The 27,460-nt window shown below is 46.2% G+C and overlaps 1 protein-coding gene across 3 annotated transcripts in view; it reads right to left on the bottom strand.

Annotated features, from left to right (window-relative positions):
* The window catches only part of LOC8053039 (vascular endothelial growth factor receptor 1), a 70,070-nt gene that overhangs the window by 36,802 nt on the left and 5,808 nt on the right, over nt 1-27,460 (bottom strand). Inside the window, exon 1 of one of the 3 annotated variants that reach the window (XM_029969073.4) lies at nt 12,876-13,285. The exons of the other annotated variants lie outside the window; for them this stretch is intronic. Within the exon in view, the coding sequence (XP_029824933.2) occupies nt 12,876-12,963 (88 nt within the window). The 5' untranslated portion in view covers nt 12,964-13,285. Of the gene's footprint in view, nt 1-12,875; nt 13,286-27,460 lie in introns of those variants that run through there. 3 annotated transcript variants of the gene reach the window in all.

The following is a 27,460-nucleotide window of genomic DNA, read 5'->3' as shown; positions in this document are numbered from 1 at the left end:
TTTACTTGAAGATAAGGCATGCTATTAAGTAATTAGGCGCCCACCTGAATTCGTGTGGTACCCAACCGTTGTTTCAGAATGTTTTTCTTAACTACACGGGTTTTAAGCAAATACCACAAATTTACAGCATGATATGAGCAAAAAAAATAAATAAATGAATAAAAAAAAATTTACAGAAAACAGTTTTCTTGAATTTCGAAGGCTTCTTTATCGAAATTAGTTCTTTCGTGCATATCCCAGACACGAAAAAATTGCCGCGTCTCCTTTGTTAGTTTGGACCCGCTGCATAGTCTCACACATAGTGCGTGCGTAGCCTCCAAGTTAAATAAATCTCATGCACGGCACACCTTGACAAAGAAAAGTGCTTCATCGGCGCACAAAAAAAAAAAAAAAATCTCATCATAAATAAATCATTATCAACACATGTCACTTGCAAGATTGCTTACGTCTCGTCGCAAAGAAATATCTTGAAGAAAAAAACAAAATCCTTCTATAGTCCGCACCTGTACGTGGTCTGCAAAGCAAAACTTCTCAACTTTTAGACCTGCAGAGTCCGCGGAAAACGTATCGGAAGATAAGGTACCTTTACAAAGTTAAAAACCGCATAATTCTGGGAACATAGGGGAGTATTCTTTGAAGCCAGTAGTCTGCTAAATTCAATTGGTAGCTGATGTAAGCATGACGACAGTTTAATCAATCGTAAATGCTTCGCACGCAAAGATCCCCTGAGAGAAGCATCTTTACACGTCCCGCCCCTAGCTGTTTTAATCGGACCGCAATTCCTTCTTTCTGTCTCCGCTGGCCAACTTCCAACTTCCAAGGGCTAGCGAGCTGATTTCCCCGGGCGATCTCTCTACCGATTCGAGGTCACGAAATGCAACTCTGGGGGATCTTTCGGCACGATTACCGTAAGCTCCGGGTGGAAACTTCGTTGTCCCGATCGACTACGCCTCGCTAAATAGCGGTCTCCTCTAAACTGCACGTACTGGTCTGTTATTATTTATAACTTTCACGGGGGAGCACTAGTTCCTGTCGAAATGGCTTGCACCCGGATGATCGACGTAGAACACCGGTGCGAAGTTGAGGCTGCGACGCGTAATTCTCATTTTGTGAAATACGAGGGATATGTAAGGGGCTTGCCTCATACTTCTACGTCATGAAGGTACGAGCCAGAAGCTTTATTGTGAAACAGATCATCGTGGAGCTATAGGAAGCGCGATCCTCCCATCGTCGCCCGTACGCATCAATCGGATAATCTATTGCTACCAAACAAGTCACTTAAAGGAAAACAAATATGAGTCTCGACTTTCTTGTCCACTTTCTTTTTTTTATGTTCGGTGCTGTTACAAGACTCGATGAAAGATGGCACGTTGTTTATACTTTCGTTCAAGTTATACGCTAGTCCCTTAAACCTGGCCATCACTCAATCCTTGCTCAGTTTACCATTTTTTTTTTTTTTTGTAAACGGCATGAGTACGTAATGTATTCAAACTATAGGATTACGAAGCGTACGGAAAACAATGACGTCCCTGTGTAATCAGTATGGGTTCGACTATCTTTACGCGAAACAAAACTGGTACACTCTTTTCTAATACGCTGTAATACAAATCCATACACAAACGTTCTATTTTTTTTTCTGATTTCTTCAAAGTATCGTACAAGGCATCGTATAAATTATAAAGTCACTCATTAAAAATACACACACACACACCTAAATTTTTTTTATTTTTTTTTTTCATCTGTAACATCATGGATTCGACAACCTTTTATTAATCCTGTTAAACTGCTTTTGACTTTATGCTGACGACCGCGTGATTTAACGATCTGTATCTAACCTGGACGATCACCCCACGATTGCCTACAATTTAACATTTACTTTAGAGCTAACGCTCATCGATTCATATTTTTAGATTCGATTACTTAGGAAACACCGAATAATGGACAGGTTTTCCGCCAACGCTGCCAAGTGGATATATCGCACACGCTTGCTGCCTTGATTCCGCGTGACTCAAGTGCCACATAGGAATACTTAAAATAAATATGTATCCAATCGAGTTAGTTCAAGTAACGGCGGAAGAAGAGAAAGGCGACCGACCCGCACCGCCTCGCAAGGGAGCAAGTGTGTCAAAGGTTCGCTTCCATTTCTGACAAACGCCGTGAGATGGCGCAGCATGACAGGAGCTCGAGGAACCGTCCTTATTCGCGCACACATTTTCAAGGCCGCGAGGCGCGTGACGGCGCCTCCCGACAGCGCCACTACCGGGAGATGCGCGAAGCCCGAGTGAAATTTCGACCCCCCTTTCTGGACTTATTTCCGACACCGCTCACTTCTGCCGTGGTCCAAACAAAGTCATGTCACACCAGGTCAACCGTGATTTTATGCGCGGTAAAGAAGAAAGGAGCGACACTACGAGTGCGTGGCGAAATTCGAACAGGATGCATGCCTCCATCAAGCATCCTGTGGGATCGCCACCTTTCATCAATGCTATCGTGTCGATATATATATTTTTTTAAGACTCGTCCGGTTGTTGGTGACGAACTTTTTGTTACTTCCACCCGATCGCAGTTTGGCACGCACGGATCACGTGCATAGAGGTTTCACGACTTTGGTTTCCTTTGTCTAATTTCGTAACTGCATTGCCATTCACAGCGACGGACTGGAAGTAGTTTCGCTGTTTATTTTGTATAACACACTTCATTTTTTTTTTTCGTATAACGATGGTCCACTGGTAATACCTCTTTGTTTCGTGTTTATATAACGATGTTCTCCCCCTCTTCCTCTCCTCTCCTCTGCCTCCCTCCCCCCCCCCCCCCCCCCCGTCCCCCTTCCCCGGCCCCGCTATTTGTTTTGTGATGCTCGCATGGATGTCAAGTATAATATATTAAATTAAGAAAAGCCGTTTGGCGGCGCGATAAACTGGAAGACACGTATTCCAATTGTGTGCGCCGCCATCTTTGACCCCTGGTCTGTGGAACGCGTTCTGAGCATGCGCAGTAGACCTCTTCTGCGGAGCACAAGACTCTGCGCATGCGTACGCCGCCCAGTGGCTTTGCATTTTTGAAACCGCGTGATAAAAGAAAAAAAGAAAAAAAGCCTATGTGCTGAATTTAGCTACGTCACTAAAGAAGGCCGTGGTAGGCAAGAGATATTGGACACAAATATACGGCGTCAGCCTTCGGCCAGGGGTCGTGTTTTATCCGATTGGACACGACTTGCAGCCGCACGTTAAGGCCGTAGTCAAGTGCGTTGATGAACGTTATGTAGAATCGCAAATTCTCAAGAACCCGGTCGACTATAAAGGGGAGGCTCGTCCCTAACCTTTACACTCGAGCAGAGCGAACGCTGGAGAGGAGGCGACCTCCTTTTCACTGTTTCCTCTGCCAAAGTGGAAAGGGATCCCCTGACTTCTTAACCTGCCACCACTATAGAAGACTTTAAAGGCGAACTTTTGATAGTCACTGATTTTACCTCAAAATCGGCTCGACAAATCAAGAGACACATCTTAACTAGTAACCCAAATTACAACTCACGATATTCTTCTTTTATTTTTCGCGAAGTTAATTGAAGTTCCATATTTGGTGTACGAAACTGAAAGGCTCTAGTGGCGTCAGTGAAAACCTGACGTCAAGTGTTCTAATAGGGGTCAATGTGGGTGGCAGTCCAGCTTGCTCCCTGACGGTTACAAGTTTGATGATGTGAAAATTATGCTAATCAAACTCACAACATCGCAAAAAAAAAAAAAAAGACATGCGCAAGTATTTTTTTTAGGTTTTAAACTTGACCTAGATGTTATATAACATGTGACGTCACCCCCATGGAAAACGCTAGAAAATTTTAATGTCGGTCCTTGGCATCACCCTCATTTGTCGTTCCCTGAATGGTTACATTGTATTTATGCGGAGCGAAAGTTCGTCTGCTTCTTGTACAGGGGCTGAGATGATGTCTGAACGCTGAGCTCTTATTGGCTGACTGAAAAGGAAAAAAACAAACAAAAAAAAACGATAGCGGGCAGATTTCAAGGCTACCCACTCGGATGTCGCGAACCTGGCGGTTGGTCGTAGAAATGCTGGCGAAAAGCAAAATCCATCCGATCCGACGTCCGATCCGGCAGTACGACTGCCTGATCCGAAATATTTGGTCGCTTCAGACGTCGGATCGGCGATCCGACATGCGTCCAACGCGCCAGATAGTTTCGCACGGCGGACGGACTGTCGGATACGTCCAGCCAATCACAGCACAGCATGCGCGAACGTCATGATGACGTACTGGGTCTGGCGGGGCGAACAAGAAAACGGGACGGGCGACGGAAAGCCGGACGTGTGGATCCCGCTGACCCATTCGAAAAAGATTGCCCCGGGAAAGATTGCACGCGCTAGCGAGAACAAGCTCCTAACTTCGCTCGTGTGAGCTAAACCGTCACTCTGGGACCAGAGATCTGTGAACGCGGACCTCCGCTGGAGTGCTAAAATCTCCTGGGCGCAGCCGAACCGATCGTTCGGAGCGGCGTTCGGAGCGGCGTTCGGACTGTCGGATCGGACGTCGGATCGGACGATTCTGTCGTCCATGTGCCTCGCGCTTAAAGGAGCTGTGCAACGATATTCAATTGGAATGTTTTTCTCTCTACACGAGCTTACTGGCACACCTGGGACTCAAGGATACTCACACGCAACGCCACTGGCCAAGAAACTTCTTTGTTGCGGTGTAATTTCAAGGACAAAAGCGATCATTTTCATTCAATCTCTCCTTCGCAAAATTCGATGACGTAATTCGGGGATCGCAGTACACCCAAGTGACGATATTTGAATGCGGCTCATAGATTGGACCCGAGCATTGCGTGGGCACTCGACTTGGGCTCGTGACAATTGCTATCTCGAGGAGCATTCGGGTTGTAACCCGTGTCCAATCGCTGCAACGACGACAATAGCCGAGCCATAACAATGTCTGGAACTCAGCGCGTGTCCTGCGCTTTGCCAACCCCAGCGCGTGGCTGTGATCAACATTGGCGGCATATAATCGGCTCCAGATCACGTGGCCGCTTGTTCTGGCTGCGAGTTGAGGGGGTGAATGCTGCTCGTTTTTCTTAAATTTTTTTCTGGGACTTCTATTGCGTGAGGTGAAAAACGAACGCGTGTTTCATAGGTCATTAACGTTAGGGATCTGTTTTACGCGGTATTTGTGCAAAGTACAAAAATTGTTGCATTGCTCCTTTAAGCTGTCGGCACAGCGACACAACCCCTGGCCGCCGAAGCTCCCGTGCACTGACAAAGCTGAAGAGCGACCTGCGGCAGAACACGCGTCCGTCACATCAACCACCGCTGCTGTGACGCCGCCAGGGTCGCGACCGGCGGCAGCCTGAGACTTCTATGACGTCTTCAGGAGGAAATCGAGGGACCACTTTTTTGGGGCGCGCTAAATGCACCAATCAGAGACGCGTTCGAGGCACCGTACGTTAGGTACCCCCCCCCCCCCCCCCCCAGATAAAAAGTAAAAAAATAAAGTATTTTTTTGCAGCTTTTCTTTATTTTATTTTTTAACGAAGATTCCCGTCGCAGGACATTGTCCTCCCTTTTCCAACGACGTATCCGCAGCATAGGTTCGCGCGAAAAACGCCACGCCGTCTCCGACGAACGTCGGCGGATGTTTCCGCAACCGGTAGTGCAGGGGAGAGAAAGAGAAGGAGGGGTAGGCCGCTGCCTACCGCCTCGATCTACCAGACCTCCGGCGGAAGTAGACCGTCCCTCTTCCGGTGAGCAACAGAAAGACGCGCAATGGCGCAGTGGAAAAGGAATTTTCCGAAGAGTTCGCGCCTTTCGCCGACGACACCCTGGCGAAGATGGACCTTTGTACTCTCTAAGAAGACCGGAGCGCCTACTTTCACGCAAAGCACTCTGGGAGAGCCAATCGCTGCAATCTGCGGCGGGACCGCGGCCAGCAACAAGAATCAAAAATATGTTATACCTAAAAAAAAAAAAAAAAATAAGAAAAAAATTGAAAGACGTTTACAAAACTCTGTAATGCGAAATTAGAGGCATTTGGAGGCATTCTGATTTTGAGATTTACCGTGCTAAAGAGTTTGAGAAAGAAATATCTATATGTACATATAGACCTCGTACTCCTGCGTATATAATATATATAATGTGTGTGTCTGGAATAATTTAGCGGGGAAACTAAATGCGCAGTGTTGCGTTATGGGACGTCACAGACGTACACACCAATCCAGTTTCTTCGCTAAATTTAGCGGGGAATTGAATTGGTGAATAGGTCTGTGACGTGCCATAAGGCGCGCGGTTACGCCGACGCCGCGAAACACGGGAACGAGCGCCTAAGAACTGCGCTCCAAAAAAGTCTCCGTTCTGGCACTGAGCATGGCGAAAGATCATGCGCAGATGTCACAGGGCAAACTGTTTCTTTGTTTTTGTTTTTTGTTAACGTTTTTTATGTTGTAAACGTCTTTATTTTATTATATTTTTTTTTCTTAAGCAGCTTTTTGACACCACCTTCCAATCCCCCCCAAAAAATATTGCCCGCGCATTTTCCGCTAAATTTAACAGAGAAACGGGCGTCACGTGACGTCACCTGACGTCACGCCTCGGGGAACTTGCCCTCACGTGACCTACACACCGATTAAGTTATCCGTTAAATTTAGCGGAAAAATTCACGTCCTGCGGCCCAGACGCACCAATTTCCCTCACCAATACCTTATGATGCGTTTCATGCATTATAGAAAATTTAAAGGTAAAAGTTACTGCCAATTACTTTTTTTGCTGGGTCTTAAATTATGAGACTCGTCACTCGATAAGCTCCCACCGCAGAATGCAGCGATCGACTCTACTAAGTGCATTGCGCATGAGTAGACGCTCCAGATGTCTAAGAGTATCTAGTCTTCGGCATCTTAAGAAACTCAAGGGCGTGGCCTATTATGATAATCACGATTTTTGCTTCGTCATTCGTTCTTCGAATTTTTTGTTGGCAGCTGCGGCAACCCCATTAGCGGAGCGATAATAAGATTAATTTCAACATGGCCAAAGCCGTTACACGAAAACGGTCCGTATATAGCTGTATACAGCTGTATACAGCTGTATACAGACGGTCTGAATGCGACTTCCTTTTCTCCGTGACGGGACAAGCTGTTAGACTTCCGTTCGGTTTCGAACATAAGGAACGCTAAGCGTGTGCGCTGAACAAGAAAACAAAACAAAAACGCGCGTCAAAAAAAAAAAAAAAGTTTTTTGTTTATCTTTGACAAACCGAATACGGAATTTCCACTGCAAATTGCGTCCGTCAGGTACCGGCTTTGATGGACGTCGTGCCCACGCGCATGAAGACGATATTGCAGCAATTTTGGTCGCTAAAAAGAAAGGTGTACGCGGGGTGTAGCAAGAAACTGTTCGGTGACGAATCGACGCGCGCGAAGTGAATAGCGTTTACGCAATTTGCGTACGTGCCCTCTCGAGTTCTTTTACAGGACAGTCAAATTTCTTTCAAATTCTTTCTTTCGAACGTAATCTTGAAACATTATTTACTTACTGTCGCTATGGTTTATTTATTACTGCCATTCTGAATTTCCGATGATAATGAGGAAACGAAGACATGAACGACCGGATAAACAGGAACTTAATTATTTCGTGTTTTTTTAATTGTTCGTTTGTTTTATCTTATTTTTTTTATTTTTTTTTTTATTTCGGGGAGGAGAGGATTATGCTGTCAAGCGAATCGCTCGTGTCTTTTTCACGGTCGTGGAAGCAATGCAGTAAATGCCAAGCCCACACCGCAGCTGACGCTACAAGTAATCGGAACCAGTACAATGCCTTGCGAGTGTCACGTGATCTTCTGGAGGTACGCAGCCACGCCTGAGGCTTAAAGTCACGTGACATGCTTGAAGCGCTAAATCGGTTACGATTGCTTATATAGCGCCGGCTGCGACCCATCGTAATATGAAACGGTTTATAAATATAGCAGTGCCGGCTCTCTGGCAGCTAGATTTGGAGAAAAGAGTATATTTGCAGCGTGATAACGTCATGGGTAACCTGTGCGAGGAAACACTGCGTGGGGGCTTGATCACCATAGATAGTTTATATAGGGATCGAGCTAGAGCCTAGAGGGGAAAGGTTCCATGCATCGGGGCGGCTTGTAAAATGGCGGGGCATAGAGGCGGACGTCAGCGGCCCCAGTTGGGGCGGTCCCGTCGCGCTCATATCGCTGACGCGACGGCTTAATATGCACAAAGAAGTGGCAAAACTTTACCTGTAACGTCTGTACTTTGCCCTTTTCTAGCTTACGTTGCAGGAAAACACCGCGGTATTGCGCGTTGCATGAAACTAGATAAAGTTGTCAAGCGCTCGAGCAACTTCAACTCGTCGCGGTAAAACAAACACGCCTAACTCTTTCGTCTGCTTTCTTCCTCTGCTCATCTGTCGCTCTCTTGCTCGTTCTTTCTCTCGGAACCGCCGATGTCAGAAGCCTAGAATATGCCGCATTCTGCCCCCGTCCTTACCGCCTTGTTTATCACCTATATACCCAACGATTAAAATAAACAAAAGATAATCCAGCTACGCCATTGTGTTTCTCCAACATCACGGGGGCCTGCAAGGCAATCAATGGTAGACTTATGACTCCAGTCACTCCACTATATCAGCAGTATATATACGTATGTAGAACAGGGTCGCAAAGTACGTTTTGCGATGATAAATCTAAGGGCTAATATTAGTTTTTATATGGTCCAGTATATCAGGCTCCGCGGGTACCACAAACGCCGAGACTGTCCAACTCTGATGCGAGATAAGCTGCGTATAGACGCTTTGCAGCAGCTGTGCATGGGCGCCGCCATAACCGACCTTCAGTTTTTGTTCCCTCTTATTCCGTTCGCTCCACTTCCTCATTACCACAGCAGGACAGGTTATTGTAATTTTAAGTGTTACTGTGTCCTTCTTCCCAGCATAGGCCCTTGTGGAGACCCGTCAACGCCCGCTTCAGTGGCTCGGCATCTCGGTAAGACCAGAGAAGGTTGGTTATGGCGGCTCAATTTGGCGCGCGCTGAAAGCGTCTATACTTGTTTATCATATTTGTGAGTTTTACTACTGCCTATATACGAGGGACGCACCATACGTTTGCGTTAGTGTTACGTGTTCCACACTGCGCGTGCGCGGAGCCCAAACTGCGGTCTGGGATTGCCGCATGGCTACGACGCGCATACGCGCAGCGTGCAGCACGCAACGCTAACGCATAAAGCTTGCGTTGGCTCTTATACGCAATACTAATACTCTTTCAACGGTGTTTTAGTAGAAGGAACGTAAAAATCGTGGTGCTATATTCTCGTGAAGAGATCGTGCATATCAAATGAGATAATTGTCTTCTTGGACATGAGGAGCTAGACGACAGACGACCAGCTTCAGGTGCCCTGATATACTATGCATATGCATTCCTTTTAGTTGTCGTTATCGGGTGTGCGTCAGCAGGGTAGAAAGTACAGAAGTTTCTTTATAAACACGTAACTTTCAAGTCCATGTAACTGCGTGATTTAGCACGGGCTGGCAGCACTGTAGAGCTATGCGACATGCGATGCCTTCACCCCAAAAATAAACAGACATGCACGAAGGCACTCTAGGAACACGATGTTTTTCTACGAACTGTCAGTCTTAAGGTAGGGACTTAAGGCATCTATACTTCGGTTGAATAGCTTTGCCTGCGCGGCGTTGTGAGGTACTTGAGTGCAACCGCGAAGATTTAGAACGCGCTCTCCTTGCGCGAGTCGTCCCACAAAGATTTCACCTAGTAGAGATCCGACTCCCCTGTCCCAGACAGAGCTGCACATAATGTGTGATATGAAGCATATAAATTATTTTGATCGCTTTCCTCCTCTCTTCTTGAACGTATAGATAAAAACACGTGTCGGTCTACACTCTAAAAAATGTCTGTACGCCTACTTTCGCGCACAACACTCGGAGAGCCAATCACCACAACTTATGGAGGCAGCTCAGCGAATGACGATGCCGAAACATATGTTTAGACCAAAAAACACACTCTGACTTGTGACATTAAGTAATGCGAAACGTCACGCTTGCGTTGCTTAATGTCACAACTCAGACCGCGTTTTTTTGGTCTAAACATATGTTTCGGCATCGTCATTCGCTGAGCTGCCTCCGTAAGTTGCGGCGATTGGCTCTCCGAGTGGTGTGTGTGAAAGTAGACGCACAGACTTTTTTTAGAGTGTATACACTCAGTATAGGCCAACAACGTATTGGTTCTGTTCCTCGATCGCATAATAATTTACCCTCGCAGGTTACAAGAGAAGGAGGACATTTTGCCTCCGGCCGTCCGGATGAAAGGAAAAAATCCACAGCTTGCCAAACTTCGCAAAACAAGTCCGTCCTCAAGTATGCACCCTATATGATCACGTCCTCGTCCCCAATGATTGCCTTTGCGCACAAGCGAACCGCACCGCAGGCCGGAGGAAAAGAAGAATATATGTAGACTGCGTTCACCTATAAGCCGACAGTGCGGTGGGAGCTACGCACTCGCCGGTCCAATCAACAGTCTCCCTTTCATCACGTGACGCGGATCTCTCTCTGCGTGTTGGTATGGGCGGGAGCGTCATCCCGTGGCGAAAGATAAGACACCCGACTGATTCGACGAACACGTTGGTTCCACCGCACTGTCAGCTCAGCGGTGAAGGGAGTACAGAGGGCCGTTCATCTCTCACTGTACAGCCTCTCGGAGGTTCAGCGGAAAATCCCCTCTTTCCTTTTGTTTCAGAGGCAGGTTACAGGATCGCGGTTTGCGACGTGGGTTTTTCCTTGAGGTGGTAAAATCACATCGGAACTCCTCACTGAGGTACAGCGTATAGACGTTTCAGCACTCTTAGGAGCTCGTAAGAGGTGTTAAAGGGTCGAAAGCACCCCCTTCTTGAGGGTGTTCGTTTAAAGAGCGTTCCGACGTAACGACGAGGGACAAGCGGCGTCTCGCGTTGCCCAAGACAGTCCGCGATGTAGGTAACGGGAGGACGCTCCTCGGATTGCGTGGCCCAACGCATGGAGAGACCGACGAGCTTGTAAAAAGACTATCACGTGATATCCGCGCCGGGCATTTTCCTCGAAACATTAAGAGCCAGGTTCCTCGTTCTATTTATACTATAGTTAATGGGAGGCTTAAGAAGCGCAGTCATTGACGAGTTTCCGGCATCTCATTACCTCTTCGCAGCCAATCAGAGTGCGGCACGGGCCAATAAGAACGGTCAAGAACCAATCAGAAAGCTAGCAGCGTGGACGTCATAAGCAGCGTCACGCGCTTCTTAACTTGTCTTTAAAATGCTTTAGAGAGAGTTTCGACACGACCATAACTGTTTCAAAATTAACAAAAAAACTGTTATCTCCTTTCGTTAAAAAAAAAAAAAAAAAAAAAAAAAAAAACAGCGCAATTTTAGCAAAATTATTTAGTACAGTGGTTCACGTGTGGTCAATCTCCCTCGAATGCGGTAAAATGGAAAATATATGGATGGTATTTTTGGTGCGACAATCGGACCTGTAAATCGCTTAACGTAAGTCGAGTGGTAAGGTAATAAAGTAAGAAGCAATTTGGCAGGTAAAATACAAATTGCTGAGGGAAAAGTGATCGATCAGTGTCGTTTAAACTCGCAGAAAGATTTACACGGAAAGAACAATAGAAGAAAAAGGAAAACTTGTTAGAAATGTTTCTCGATATTAGACCATATGCTTAAATGCCTGCAGCGTTCTACCTAAACGATTATGTATAAAAATGCAAAAAAAAAAGAATAGGTGCAGCTCCTATAACGTTTAACAGTTACGCGTGATTGATATAATTAAGTGCGTCGAGGTGAAGTAATTGATCAACACAAACGTCACATTACGGCATTATCGAAATTATTTCCTATTTTGTCATAACAAAGACCGTGTTCCCAAGAGCACTGACCGCGCTTCCAACCCCCCCCCCCCCCCCCCCCCCCCCCCCCACCGCCAGTTTTTTTCCCCGATGTCTGTGTGTATCTCCACAGAAGCCGGATGTCCTCGGGCGATTCCTCGTCATCCGGTCGCTACCCCTGAGCCGAGGTTTCTAGCTTTCTGAATTTTGAAGCCGATTTCCACTGTGGAGATTCCTATTTGCCCTACGTACAGAGCGGGGAAACTGTATTAAACTGCAGAAACCTAGTAAAGTAAAATAATAATAATAATAATAATAATAATTTTGTTGGCATTATTTGGAGCATGTAAAATGGTAGATGCCAAGCGTTGTCAATTGAATCACAATCAAAGTGTATGCAGTTTGAATAAACGAATCCGGTCTTCTGTATTCGTATTTGTTAAAAAAAAATCCAGAATAATTTTGTTTGACGAAACTATAGCTGAGATTGTTTGTTGAGCTTTCAGAAGTGGTTTGCACAGAACACCAACGGCCTTGTTGCAAATCCTGTGAGACATCCAGGCTTTGCATAATATGAATCTGTCACACCAGATAATTCGTCGTTCGTATTGAATATAACTTGACACTAGAAATTAGACATATGCGATTCGACCACAGCGATTATAAATCAGTCTCCTGGACCTTCGACTTATGTGTACATTTTTGTCCCCGTCTCAGGTTTATTCAGCATGGTTAACGTTCACCAGGTCGCCCCTGCACCCTTACTATATTATCTATAAATCAAAAGCTTTGATTTTCAAGGCGATTTCAAATTACTTCGCCCAAGAACGATTAAACACCACTCCTGATCGTAATGAAAACAGCTGGCCTCCATGGTGTGGGCTGTTACATTTCTGCAATTCCGCGGATCACCTAAACCGGTAAATATTACAATTACAATCGCTATTATTATTGCTATCACTATTACTATTACTACCAATAAACAATTATGAGAACTCACCGGCATACATCCAGCCGAGGAAGAGGCCGTAGAGAACCGCACAATTCCAGCAACACCGGCGTCCCAACCTCGACAAGCCACCCGCCATGACTGTCCGTGATTTCTCTTCAGTCCCAACTCCACCACAACGAACACACGCGCACACACACGACGCTCTCACTCGAGTCACGTAGACTCACTCCAACTTCACTAAATCACACACACGCACACACAAAAAGAACCATCATGCCGCCATTCCGAAGCAGACGATGCCCGCGAAGACTGTCCGAAGGGTCCTGGTACGGGACATGGTCATCAAGGACGTGGACGCCACCGGCACCAAGTAAACGAGAGATCTCCTCGAGCGCGCGGTGCCCGCGTAGGAGATAACACGGGTGGCGTGCTCGCTTTTCAGAGTCCAAACTGGTTGTGGGTTCCCCCGCTTCGGGGCCTTCGAGGCCGCTACGCATGAAGAGCGTTCCGGTGGGGCAAGGGAAGCCGCTATACGTAGAGGAAAACACAGACCCCCACCGGAACTTCGCCGGGTGCGGTGTCAGACGAAATCCCCGTACGTATAGCGCTCTTTCCCCACCCGAAAGAGAAGGATGAAAAAGAAAAAAAGAAGGGAAGAGCGAACAAACAAAAAAATTAGAGCCGCAAAACGATTAAATTAAGGCGAGGGGGCTGACTTCGTTGAACCCCCCTTGCCTCCGACGACGTCATTAAGTCGCTACGCGTTGCTGCTTGATTAACAAGATGCGTACCCTGGCTGTCGTCGCACTCCTGACGAACAGCAATGAGTGGGGAAACGGCTGACACAACACCTACTTAGATTAAGTAGATTAAAATTAAGTATAATAATAATAATGATAATAATGAGTTTATTTTCATCGAACGTTGATGGTGGCGATCAAGGAAAAAAGCTGTATGGCACAGCTTGACAAGTCCTTGACCACCTACAAAGCACAGAAGCAGCAACTAAAAAAGAAATATAAAAAAATACAAAAAAAACATTCACAAATTTTGATTACCGCAATTTAACAAAGCGTGTTTCAGACTACATATTTTATCATCGGGTATAACAGAAAGTCACCTATTTGCAGACAGAAGTTATAAGACTCCAAAAAGTTTGGTTCATACTCAGATTCATCTGTGGAGAAAATTAGTCTAATTTATCTAAGGGGACAATGCACTGAATTCTAATCCTTCATCTTCAGGTAAGTTAAGTATTTTTTTGGGAGAGTATGTTTGAGCATTTGTGTGCCATAGTTCGTTCTTGCAGTGACCACCTCCCAACATTCTGCACGACGGGTAGGATACGCGTGAATATTTTCAGAGAGCTGTCCCAGGTTTATCAAAAAGTTTGTACCCCTAATTTGTTCTAGTCTTAGACTAGGCACAAGTCTGTAGCTAAAAAGAGTGTGTATATTGATAACGCGAAACTTATTAAATAAACTAGCAGCGTGGAAGTCAAATGGAACGTCTTCTATAGCCCTTAACGCTTTTCTTTTTTGCAACAAGTGTATTTTTTCTATAGATTCGTCGACGTTGTTGCACCCCAGACTAAATTACAATAGTTTAGGTGGGAGTAAAATAACGAATTATATATTAATAATTTTACCCTTGCTGGTAACGTGTACCGGTGGCGGTTTATCACACCTACTACTTGTGGCAGCTTAGAAACAAGGTAGTTAACATGACTATCCCATGACATAGTCTCGGTAAAATTGACACCTAAGAGCTTGAAAGGTTTTACAACCTCTATTTTGGATGAGTTCAAAACGATATCTCTTGTAATTGTGGCAACCTTATGTTTTGGGCGAAAAAGCACTGCTTTTGTTTTATCGACGTTGATTTGTAGGGAATTAATACGACTCCAAATTGCTAATGCAGATAACGTCTGATTTGCCATGTCAAATAGCATATCGACATTTTCAGCGGAAAAAAGCAAACTAGTGTCGTCGGCATAGTTGATAAATGTTGCATCGGAGTTAATATTCACAAGATCATTAACGTTAACGCTTATGCTAAGAAACGGAGGGCGTGACCACGAACGTTTTCTTGTTGTTTTTCTGGGAGACAAACACTCTTTCGCTAGATGTTATAAAAGACAGTCTGCTACGCTGTTATTTTTGTGATATTTGGTATGGCGCTTTTTTCCTGGACATTGAGAGGTGTTTGTCAAGCCGGCGTTGGGAAAACACACGGATCCTGTCCGGTATAGGCAACGTTGCACAGAGAACATGGCATCGGCTCTGCTCCCACGGATCCACCTGCTCCGGCAGCAAACGCAGCGTTTCGCAGCGGATCGCTGCTCCAAAGAGTCGGCGACCCTTGCTGCGCAAATCCCCGGACAAACACGGACACCGAACCACCCGATCTGAGAACGTGTATACCTGTCGATCCAGCTGGCGTCGCTACCCAAACGACTTGTTGCTTCAGTGGGTATAAAAAAGGAAAAGGAAAACAGAATAACGTCTCACTGAACCGTATACAGAACGTCCTGCTCTCAAGGCGAGAGCCATTGACTATATGATCATTGACGTTAGCGGAGTTTCCGCCCACTCACCGATCGAGGTTCACCCTCGTTCGGGACGTTGGGATTTCCTTTTCTTTTTTTTTTCGTCGCTTTGGAGAGGTGGTTTATATGATTCGGTTTTATGGTGTCGTCGGCTTAGCGCACCCTACAAATTGGTTTATCGACCCTTCAAGTCGCGAGTTTGCCAAGGGACGCGTGTTTTGGGCGACGCGTAAACGTTTGGATGGTTTAAGCATGCATAGTTGAGCCCTAGTTACACGGGTGTAGCATTTCATAGTTACGCAAACTTCCAGTCACGATAATTTTTTTTTTCGCGAAGTTATTGAAGTTTTAAGTTTGGTCTGAGAGGTTGAGAGGCTCCAACGGGCGACAATGAAAGCGTGACGTCAGATGTAGTAAAATATGGCATTGCAGCTTGTTCCCGACGAGATGCATGAAGTTTGACGGTGTGAAATGAATACTAATTAAGCTCACGCCAGCAAAAAAAAACAAAAAGAAACAAGAAAGACACGCGCAAATTTTTTAAATTTTTTTTAGACTGCCTGATCGACTTGAAAGTCATGCAACCTATGTGACCTCGCCCACTAGAAAGCGCAGAAACATATTTAATGTGGGTTTCGGCAACGCCTTTATTTGCAGTTTTCTCACTATCTGTTTCAAAATTTAGATGAGTGAAGTATTCGGAAAGTGCGTCCACTTTGGCTATAGCTCATTCATGTGACCCTTTCGCAGACGTGTAAAGGTTCAATCGCATCTCGCGGGCAGCCGGTGACATTTACCCCGAACGAGTAAATGGTAGAATGAAACGCACAAACGGTACCGTCCTATACGTTGGAACGCAAACATCAGATCCTGGGAAACCGCTAATAGAGAACGGCAACCCCATCTGGTGCCTCGAAGCAAAAGCTTTTGTTGCTCCTCCCACCTTGTGTGTCCGGAAATTGAATCTGTGCGCCTGTTTTGTCTCTCGCCGCCGGATTTTAGACTGAGCACAGGTGTCCACTTCCCAGCGGCGTGTGTCAGAGAGCCAGACAAGAGGCAGGAAGCCGTCCGAGTTTGCCCAGTCGGCGCGGACAAAAAACAAAGAGTGCAGTCAGCCTCGTCGATGCGGGAGGGGGAAACGGGACGACTTTTCGGCCGAGGGCTGCTCAAACATCCCTCAAAGCGCGCGTGTAGTGAATGGATAGATGGACAGCCTGGACTGAAAGACATAAAAAAAAAAAGAAAGTGAAATGTTTTTGGTGCAGAAAATGTTCATCCGTGCTTTACGCGCAGGATCTTTTTGATGCATGCTCTCTTAACAAAGCCCCTCCCCCTAAATCCAAAATTTCTATCCGTCAGTGCCATTCCCACTGAATTTAGAGAGAAAATTGACGTCACGTGAACTAAACATCGATTCAGTTGTTCCGCTAAATTTAACGGGAAAATTGATGTCACGTGAACTGACGTCGGGTGAGTTTCTCCCGTACATTTGGCGGGAAAATTGACGTCACGTGAACCGACGTCAGGTGAGTTTCTCCCGTACATTTGGCGGGAAAATCGATGTCACGTGAACCGACGTCAGTTGATTTTCTCCCGTACATTTGGCGGGAAAATTGACGTCACGTGAACCGACGTCAGGTGAGTTTCTCCCGTACATTTGGCGGGAAAATTGACGTCACGTGAACCGACGTCAGGTGAGTTTCTCCCGTACATTTGGCGGGAAAATTGACGTCACGTGACGTATGCACCAATTCAGTTTTTCCCGTAAATTTGGCGGGAAAACTGATGTCACTTGACGTATTTACCGAGTCATTTTCCGCGCTGAACTGACAAAATATAGGTTCGTCTTCAGTCCCGAAACGACCGTTTAAGGACTTCCGAAGAAATTTAAACGATCGGTGTATAAATAATGCATTTCATGAACTAGAGGACATTGGAGATAAAGGTCAAACGGTTCACTTCTGTCCTGTGTCCTTGTTCGCGCTGTTTTACCCGTAATCGTATGGTTAATACAAATCAGCTTTTTAAAAAATGGGAACTAAGAAAGGGACGGAACTGATACTTATAGTTCGCCCCCCTTTTTTTTTTAATCTGATTTTCATCAATTATGTTTAATTTTCACCAACTGGCCCAGCTCACCACTTTGTTCACCAACTTTTTTTTTTTTTAACTTTGTGACGTACGTAGTCGACTCAGCGGGGTGTCCTCACGGGTTCACACGAAGCAATTCAACCTCAGTAACCGCAATGGGACGCATTCTGTCGCCATCATAGGCGGTTTTATGAGCTACATGGACTAACTACATTCTTCGAAACATCCGAAATTTACTCTTTCTGGCATGTTATTTATTATCTCAAAACTTAAACTAGTTCTTAACGACAGCGGCTAATGAAGGTGATGCCAAAAACCACCATTCGAATTTCCCCGCGCTCTCTGGTGGGCTGACGCAACACCACCTAGACGACAAGGCCTGCGCTTGACGTCATCGTTAGTAGATCCCCGACCCGCCCCAAGAGGCAAAACAGGCTGAAGTATGAGGAGAGTATGAGCCACGTGCGGACGCGATTGCTGAGAGCGAGCGTTGGCGCGAGCTGATAGTGAGCTTCCACAGTTCGTTCGCAACGTGCATGCGACACCATCAAGATTGCCGGCCTTAAGCAGACAATTAATGTGAGCTCGTTCTGGGCATGACCGCTGAAGCAGGTGATGGAGCAGACGACGTCGCGGGCGATGTTAATCTCCGCGCGTTTCTTACATAATACGTCCTGTCCAAAGTGTTGTAAACAAATTTTCTAGTCAGCAGATAATGTTGCTTATCCGGGGATCTACTAGTGATGACGTTTAGAAAAGGAAACGCGCACGCCTTGTGTTCTATGTGGTACTGACTGACGTCACATGTAAACCTTTCAGGTAGAGCAGGCAGTGTAATAAAAATACAATATGTCGCGCTTTTTTTTATCGTTTTTCTGGAGCAAGTTTTTAAGACATTCATTCAGCAGAACCAAACTTCTCGTAATTCGCCGGTACCAGATCAGTAGTCATGGTGCATATGTTGGTATAGGGGTATTCACACGAGGGAGAAATCCCGGGGATTTCTCCCCGACACGTGCATTCCACGACGAAAACGTCAGGCTTTCCGATGTGCAAAAGCCTCGCGTTTTCATCTCGTGATTCTCGCGTGCCGGGGAGAAATCCCCGGGATTTCTCCCTCGTGTGAATACCCCTTATAGGGACTGTTTTGAAAATACCAAGACAGACATGAGAGAATGCAGGCAGTGGCATTTAGTCTCAGTTCCGTGAATACATGCGAGACGTCTAACAACTGAACCACAATTCCTAAAGTAAGATATCGTCCAATTTAGTTGTAAAAATTGTTTTTTTTTGTGTTTTTTATTTTGAGTGAACGCTAATTTTGAAGATGTGGCGCAACGTGCGTGTCACAGATTAGCGATAAAACTAACACGTGTCACACGCTAAACGAACACTCGCCGCAGAGGCGTGAGATAATGTAACTCGAGAGCATCCCTGCGCAAGTTGATCCTTGTGTAACTCCGAGCGCGAGCGCATACACAGCACAAACAATGTTATAGAAAAAAGACAAAAAAAAAAAAAAAAACATTGCGCTGCAAGCTATCCGCTTTATCAAGGCGGAAACGAGCGAGGCTCCACGTTGAGCGCCAAAATGAAAGACGCGTGCGACCCAGGGTGCCCAGAATACAGAGTGTTTCCAAGTGCCCGATTGGGGTCACGTGATTTATGGGCCGCGTTTGCAATGCGAGCTGCGTTGAAGAGTCAAACGCATTGCTTGTTCGCAAACGTCCCCGCGCATCCTTGCCCACTTTCCTCGTCGACCCCGCGACAACACAGCGCACGCGCGCTTGCGACCAATCGGCGCAAGAGACGTCCGCCATTAAATTGCAAACGCTCGCCATGGTTTGGAGTTGCTGCCTCTCTGAAATATCGGCTCTCTATAGTACGACCGCGGCGACTGGGGCGTCGCCCCGTGTCAAGCGATTCAAGATGGGGCTCGCATGTACTATTATACCACGGCCCGCTATACACACAATCCGGAAACGACAACGTTGCCTCCCGCGGACGCTGCTAATTTCAGCTTTCATCGAGACATTGCGAGTTCGGATTATTACCGGGCTTTATTTCGAAATTTTCTCATCATAAAAAAATATGTATATATATTTTTTTATATTAAAAAACTGAACAACAGCAACATTTGAAGAAACAAACATTTAAAAAAATGTAAAACACATCTTTGGTTTATGCAATTCTCGGAGTATAGCAACCTCTGATTTGCCTGCTCTATTCGCGACTCAAGCAAAACGGACGGCTCCTAGCGGGAAAACACGGAACTGGCCGGAACAGGTCCTTTTCGCGACTTCTGTTCGTTTCTTGTGGCTTCCGTGATTACATCTTGTCGGTGGTTTGCGTGATGGTACAGTTGTCCCGGTGACTCTGTCGTTACTGTCGTATCTGCGTGTCGCCTATAGGTCGGTCCGGACGTGACCTGCGCAACCGCGTGAACCAGGCATTGTGCGTTTATCAACGTTCATCAGCAACCGTGGAAGGACAGTGAGCAGTCCTTCCATCGCTTCCCCGAAAAGGGTTGAGCTTATGGAAGCTCGCTTACAACACATCGGCGCAGGTTTGAAACGTAGCGAATAAAAAATCGGGGAAAACCATTTTGAGTCCAATGCTTGCCTGCTGAAACCCGAGCGTTCGTGCGTCGAGCTGGCACAAGGCACGGCCCGACCTGTTTTAGAACGCCGTATTTGCCCGATAGTGGCCACTAGAGTTTCTGTATAGGCTCCTCCGTATACGGCAGCCAGAGTTGTGCGTCTGTTTTCCACGTGCCGCCGAGCCGCTATTCGCCGAGATCCGATCATATGAGGATCCGGATCAAATGCCGTGCAGGAAAGTAGACGTTGCACGCGCCCCGACAGTACGTTCCCCTGCTTTTGAGCACGCCGCGCGCCTCGAACGCGCGGCGCCGGGGCAGGATCAACATGCCGTGCAGGAAAGACGGCGCTACGGGGATGAACGCGCAACTCTGGCTAGTGGCGACTACGTCGCTGGTGTCGCAAATAGGCTTAAAGGAGCTGTGCAACAATTTCAGGGCTTTGCTTAAATAATTGTGGAAGTTGATGCCTCACACTTCTGCAGTCAACTACAGAAAACAGATTTTGCCTGGATACCCTAGTTTTTATTTTTAAAAAATGAAAAAAAATCCAGGTTTTTGCCGCCTCTCAACTCGTGCATCGTCTTCCGGGTCACGTGCGCAGTGACGTCACTTGAGTAGGCGCGGAGTTCCGGAAAAGTTCTCTCTTTAGAGCTATCAGCGAGCAGCGAGAACTCATCCGCTCGCGACCGCGTGACCACCCGTCCTTGCCCGTCCGGCGCTGTCACCCTCCCCCTCCGGCTTCTGGAGGCTGTTCGCGGTTTTGTGGACCTAGGATAGATGGGGCCACTAAAACTCCGTATAATATAAGTTTTGTCGATGATACCAGGGTTTTGACGCATTTATCTATATGTTGGAACGACAAGATTTATAAAAAAGTTACCTTTTATCGAGCAGGTATTCGCACAACTTGCTATCTTTTTTACTAATACCCAAGTGACGTCACGCCGCTTGTTTCTCATGGCCGCCGCTCGTGGCTGCAGGTCGGGAAATATTCCAAGTTTTGCCTCGCTATTACGCGGCGGAATCGCAACATTTCGATGAAGGTGTGTTTTCTGCCATTTGTGACACAGTGAACAATATCAAAAGCAGAAAATGCCAATTCTTTCAACGTTAAAATCGTTGCACAGCTCCTTTAAGTGTTTGTGTGTGTGTATGTTTAGTGAATTATATAATTTTTGTAATCCAAAACGAATGACCGTGTCATATGTTTCACGGTCAGTTTATTGCATACTAAGACCCTTCATGATACTAAAAGTCTTAATATATTTTTCTACATTCGTACATACATCCTGTGTTCGCACAGTGTAAAGCCTTGAGAAATATACTTTCCTTACATGCTTAATTTTGAACACAAAAAGTGAAAGACGTTTACAATTCTCTGTAATGCCGAATTAGAGCGCAGCTCTTGAGGAGGAGGAGGGAAGGGCACTGAGGGGAGGGTATGCCCCTCCTCCCCCTCCCATCCTTCTCCTCTCCTGCTTACGTTCCCTTTAGCGGAAGGTTTCGCTTAATTTCCCTCTAATTTAGCGGGAACTTTTTCTCGGGTTGAGTGGCGTCAGGTGAGATCACACGTGACGTGATGTGTGGCGTCATTATAGGAAACGTCCCATAATCCAACGCGCGGTTACGCCGACGGCGACGGCGACGCCGCTCAACCCGGAAACGGGTGCCTAAGAGCTGCGCTCTACAACGCCTTGAAAGCCTCTTGCATAGAGTGATATTCATATACTTCGCTGCTGAAGATAAGGACACTTTACCAAGAACAAAGAGTATCTATTTAAAGACGACCGGCCAAGGTACGCTTCGAGTGACCTTTGAGCGCCGATGACGTACATTCACACTTATCGGCGTTGTTGTTCGCGTTAAGGGTACACAACACAGCAAACAACGTGTCATTTTGTCAAATCGGAGGAGACTTCGGACAAGCCATCCGGTATCGCTCGTTGGAATGACACACGATACGTACACATTTACAGAAAGGAAGCTTTGATACGCGTTAAAACGACGCCCCCATTCTATGCTTCGTTTCATTGTAACTTGGCAAAGAGCCAACGCTACGGCCCCTTCGAGCCAATCAGAGCGACGGAAGCGAAGCACGTGACAATCCTTACCAAAAGTACAGAGGCGAAAGCGTAACCCAAACAGTTGGAGAAGGGAGGAAAGAACTCCTCTCTTACCCTCTTTTGTGCGTCCCACAGACGTCGCTTTTGTCTCCCTCGAAGATTAGCCCGTCACCAGACTGGTACGGAACTTTTTTGAGTCAATCTCTAGTCATTTGAATACATTCCTGATAGGAAGTATTCCCAAGAGCAATCTGACTACTTTTGGAAGTACTAAAATTACACGTAACCGCTACTATTTTTTTCTCACCTTTTTAATAGCCGAAAAGGCAAACAGCGCACAGTAGACGGGGACTAAAAGAAGTGCAAACAGGACAAGCGCTGACTTCTGCACTTCTTTTAGTCCCCGTCCACTGTGCGCTGTTTGCCTTTTCGTCAGTATGAACCAACTAACCCACATCGCCACCCTTATATTTAATAGCCCCCTTTGTGCACCCTTTGTTTGTCCAAGTTTTCTACAAAGGAATCCTCGAACCGAAACTCCGGCAAAAGGATGCATTCCATGTAGCACAAAGTGGGCTCTAAAAGGGGGGCCGAGGTGGGAACCGCTTGGGCAGCCCTCCTGCACTGCCCCGGGAAACCCAAAGTGGGCCTATATGGGCAGTCCACATAGCAATATAAAGGGGAGAGTTTGGCCATTTCCCCTCCCCCAATCCAACGATGACCGTTCGTCCTATGGCTGTAACTCCAACTTTGGTTTTTCCTCTTTTGCAAGGCTTCTTTCTCTATCTCTCTCTCTATCTGGCGTGGCCTCGTTGACAGCTCGTCAACTACGTCACTAACGCACCAGCGGACGCCATGGCCACGCCCGTTTCGGCATCTTCGAGCCCAACCGACGGCGGGGGCCTATGCCGGTATGCTTGGCTCTCGGTTTCCTCTAACGTATAACTGTTTTATTGTTTTTTGAGTCATCCTCCAGAAGTATTTGGGCTGTGTCGTGTTTATTCAGGAGCCACATTAAGTTAGTTCCCGGGTATACCTTGTCCATTCTCCCTCCGTACACGCCCCGTCACCAGCCCGTTCAAACGCTTCGCGGACGGTCGGTGCGTCGCGCAAATTACGCGACGCACTAAACGTAAAACCCCCATGAGCGAACCAAAGTAAAACCCCCACGGACCCCACCCCACACAGTCGATTGGGGCCCTAGGGGTGTTTTACATGGGCAGCACCCAACTCCAGCGTGCCCATGCCTTACCCGTATCTTCGCTAACTCTGCCCCCGCATTGCCGAGGTGGGACCCACGGCGGTGTTGCGTGGGCAGCCGAAATTGGCCATGCCCTCAAATAGCCGAGGTGGGACCCAGGAGGGTATTGCATGGGCAGCCCAAGTTGGGCATGCCCACGACGTGCCCAGATATGCCCTCGCATATCCGTGGTGGGACCCACCGCTGCACTCCGTGCGCAGCTCATATTGGGTATGCCCACGCTTCGCCCACGTAGGACCAACGTGAGCTTCGTAGCTGCCCGAGCGCCCCTATTGTCCACGTGGGCCTCACCACTTTTGCTACAATGGACACCGAAATTGGTGGATAAAAAGATAAGTAGTTTCATAGCCTCCTCGATACTGACAGGGTCTGGCAGATCGCCACGAGACGCGGCCGCCGAAAGTAAAAAGATAGAGCGGGAGACAACGAATAAGAGGAGAGCCACGTGACGGGCGCCCCGCTGCGGCGAGACGCCAAAACACGCTTCTCCCGAGCGATGGAATGTCCGCTCGTGCTACCGCTTCTTTTCTCGTCGGGTTTGAAAACCATGTTTCGGGTCCTCGCAGCTTTAAAAGCTGTGCACTGAATACCAGGTTCCCCGAGAAATGCTCTCTGCTATCAGATCCTCGCGCTCCAAATCTGCGACCTGGCACTCTATGGCTCCGTCGTCGAACTGCCAGGCATTGTGAGTATAGAGGAGGCTAATGTAGTTTATAGTTCCATGATTTTAGTCCAATAGTGAGACCCGTTTTCAAATCGGCAGACACATCTGCGGTTTTAAAGATCTAAAGTTATTGGAAAGGTACAGGTTACTTTTTTAAGTAACGGCCTATTACTTTTCTTCTCGAGTAATCAAGTAATCTAATTGAATACTTTTTAACCAATTGTAACTTCATGTAATTCTTACCGATATCTTTTTTTCGAGTAGCGTTCAGAAGACTAGCCTTCACTCAAAATTCGTACCAAAAGCGGTTTTCCTCTACTACAGCCCAGGTTTCGACAGCACTGAACGCAACTAGTGAGCTCAATTAAGTATATTATCACGTGTCTCATTCCAACGCGCTGATTGGCTCACTGGGACCCTAGCCTTCCCGTTTGCCAAGCTACGGTGAGAGGACGTATAGGGGGAAAGGGGGGGGGGGGGGGGGTGCGTCTAATACCTAGCCTGCATTGACGTCACGTCAGCGGCCATTGTGGTGGGCTCGCTGCTGAGTGCGCATACCTTCTGCAGCGCACATTTAAAACGTTTAAACCATCTTTCTTTCTTTTTTTTTTTTTCTTCTTTTTTCAGCAAGAACAAGTTGGAATGACCTAGAATGACCACTAGCCTGGTGTAATGACGCCATATGAAAGCTATGTTTGCAACGGTGCTAATTAGACCAAAAAATACGTGAATTGGTGGATGGATGGATGCTAATGGCTGGGCCCTTTATAATGGGCGGTAACTTGCGCCATCTAGCGTAGAAAAACCAAAACTATGATTCATGCCCTCGTCCTTCTAAGCCGATTTACTCTGCATTTTTTTATTATTTTTTTTCTATTTCTAGAGCACGGCGTGTCTTAACAGCGCTCACTGGAGGAGAGATCGGTTCTTTGCGGTCACTTTGACGACATCTAAGTCAGCCTGCAACTGGAACGTGTAATTCAACAAACGAGCACTGAAAAACAAAATGTTTAGTTTCAATTTTGGCTAAAAACACGTAGCGGACGCATCCCAGATCACCCCCAAGAAAATTATACAGTCTTCTCTCTTTTATATAGGCCCCTCTCATATGGGTATACCCCGCTATATAAACACCATTTTCGGGGATAAACTGGAAAAATACGTGCATTTTTGTCTCGTTATTACGAACAACTCGCATTATGGACTATTCTTTTTGCGGGGGAACGGAGGTGCCCATATTAACGATACATTACTGAAAAATACAAAAAGATTATTATACGACAACAAAAAAAAAAGTCAATAACGAACCGATCAGCCGGGTGGAAGAAAGGGCGGCAACATCTACAAGGACGCTATAGTGACATTAATCCACGGTATCTGCCGGAGCGACAAGAACACTCAATTTCGCTTGGAGAGACCCATGAGACAGGCATACGAAACTCTACTTCCATCAAGCATGCATAGTCGCGACGTCGGGGAGAGCATCGCGTATTTGAGCACCAGCACACGAGAAAACGAAAAAAAACCCTGGCCTCATTCAGCACTCGTTCGTGCCGTTCGGATTTGCAAATATCCATAAACCTGCGCAAACGTTGCACGGACCGCACCTATACGGCGCATTCGTCAAGAATTTCCTGGGAGCGGATCTATACATATGGAAAAAGCGATGGGGCTACTGGTCTTGACCCAGCTCACAGCGAGGCTGATGTGCGTCTCGCTTTGAGTTAATTCAAAAACCAGAAATGTTTTGTTTTTTTTTGTTTTTGTTTTTTCGTGGGGAGATTGGCGGCCGACGGAGCACCCGAATACCTGGAGCAGAAAACGGGCAAAAAAAAAAAAAACTTATTTTTTTGTTAAAATTTTTAGAAAATCATTTTAACTTTTAAACGAGATAACGGCTAGTTCTTAAACTTTGGCAGCTGGATTGGACTGCTAATGGCGCTACATTTGGGCGGAAAATGAGCGTTCGGAGATACATAGTTTATTTTTTCGCTAAAATAACAAACAAACATACAATCCATCTACTTTTAGTATTTTTTATATTGATTATGTTATTTATTTTTACTTATTTACTTATTTGGAGGAGGGGGGACGCTTTGTAGAGCGGGCGCAATAGACCCTTTTCAAAAGTTCATCAAGCAACACTGGCAGTCGCCATTGCTTGGTCGCGAAGCGCGCGATTGAACCCGATTGCGTCTCCTGCGATTTCAGACACAAATTTTAAGATAACTGGCAACAATGATTTCAAGCACAAAGATGGCCTAGTGTCGATCGTTACCATAGTTACTTAATCAGTGACTCTTGAGAGGTTTCGCAGTGCGGCGTTTTCGGACGCGGCTATCTCCCGGGCGTTGGTCAACGCAACCCTCTTACTAGCGCGCACGAAACCAACGCAAATATTCGCGAGGTGGGAGCGACTATTTAGAACGAGAACATGGCACTGCTGCACGATAGGGTTACAACGATAAGACAAGAAACTTCATATTGCGAGTCTCTTCAGCGCCACGCAAACATTACACGTCAGGCGTAATACAACGCCGGATTCGGAATCTCCTTTCTGAGGCTATTACGGATATTGTTGTTCTCTCGCAAGATAAGAATCCACGTCAAGAGAATTCAAAGTCGAAATCAGTTAAAAGCTATTGAGCATGTTTAGGGGCAGTCGAACTTTAATTAAAGTTTGATTTGGTTTTTCTTCTTTTTTTTTTTTTTTTTAGCACGTTGTGGAGAAAAAGGAATACTAGTGACACAGGAGGAGTTTTCCGAGGAGCAAGTGTATACAGGCCAGCAGGTTAGGAGACATCATATTCTTAACCCTGAGACAAGGAGAAATAAAACAACGGAAAAGACGAAATAAAATCTAAATGTGTCGTCCTGTTCGTTATTAACGTGAATATTTTTTTTTAGGCTAGGTTTTCAGAGCATGTGAAGCCACAGAATGCGTGACCGCGAGTTCGTGGAGTTGGCACTACTAGCTCTAACACTATCTCTCACTGTAACCAACTCTAACGTTAATTAACACTGACTCAACAATAACTCCAGTAGCTCCACTAAACACTTGGTTTAGAGCTAGTCGCTTAGCGCGACTAGTGCTGAACCAAGAACTTTTACCTAGCAGCACAATTGCAAAGCAATCTGCGATTACCGTTTTTTTTTTTTTTTTTTTTTTCAGGTTTTAGATTAAAAGTTTCCCGACTAGCCTGTATCTTCAGTAAACTTTTTTTTTTTTTTTTTTTTTTTTTCCTTTTACGATTAGGTTTAAAGCGAGACGAACTGAGGGAGCGTTTTGCTGAGACCAGGCGCTCTATACCTACGCATTGTTGTTTCCCATTTTTCTTTGGTGAATTACGAAATGCAAATTTAATTTGCTTCACATGCAACGAAAGCCCATTATTATTATTATT

Source organism: Ixodes scapularis, unplaced genomic scaffold (assembly GCF_016920785.2).
Source record: "Ixodes scapularis isolate PalLabHiFi unplaced genomic scaffold, ASM1692078v2 PGA_scaffold13__105_contigs__length_92229423, whole genome shotgun sequence".
Taxonomy (NCBI): Eukaryota; Metazoa; Arthropoda; class Arachnida; order Ixodida; family Ixodidae; genus Ixodes; species Ixodes scapularis.
This window is presented reverse-complemented; position numbering and strand designations above follow the sequence as displayed.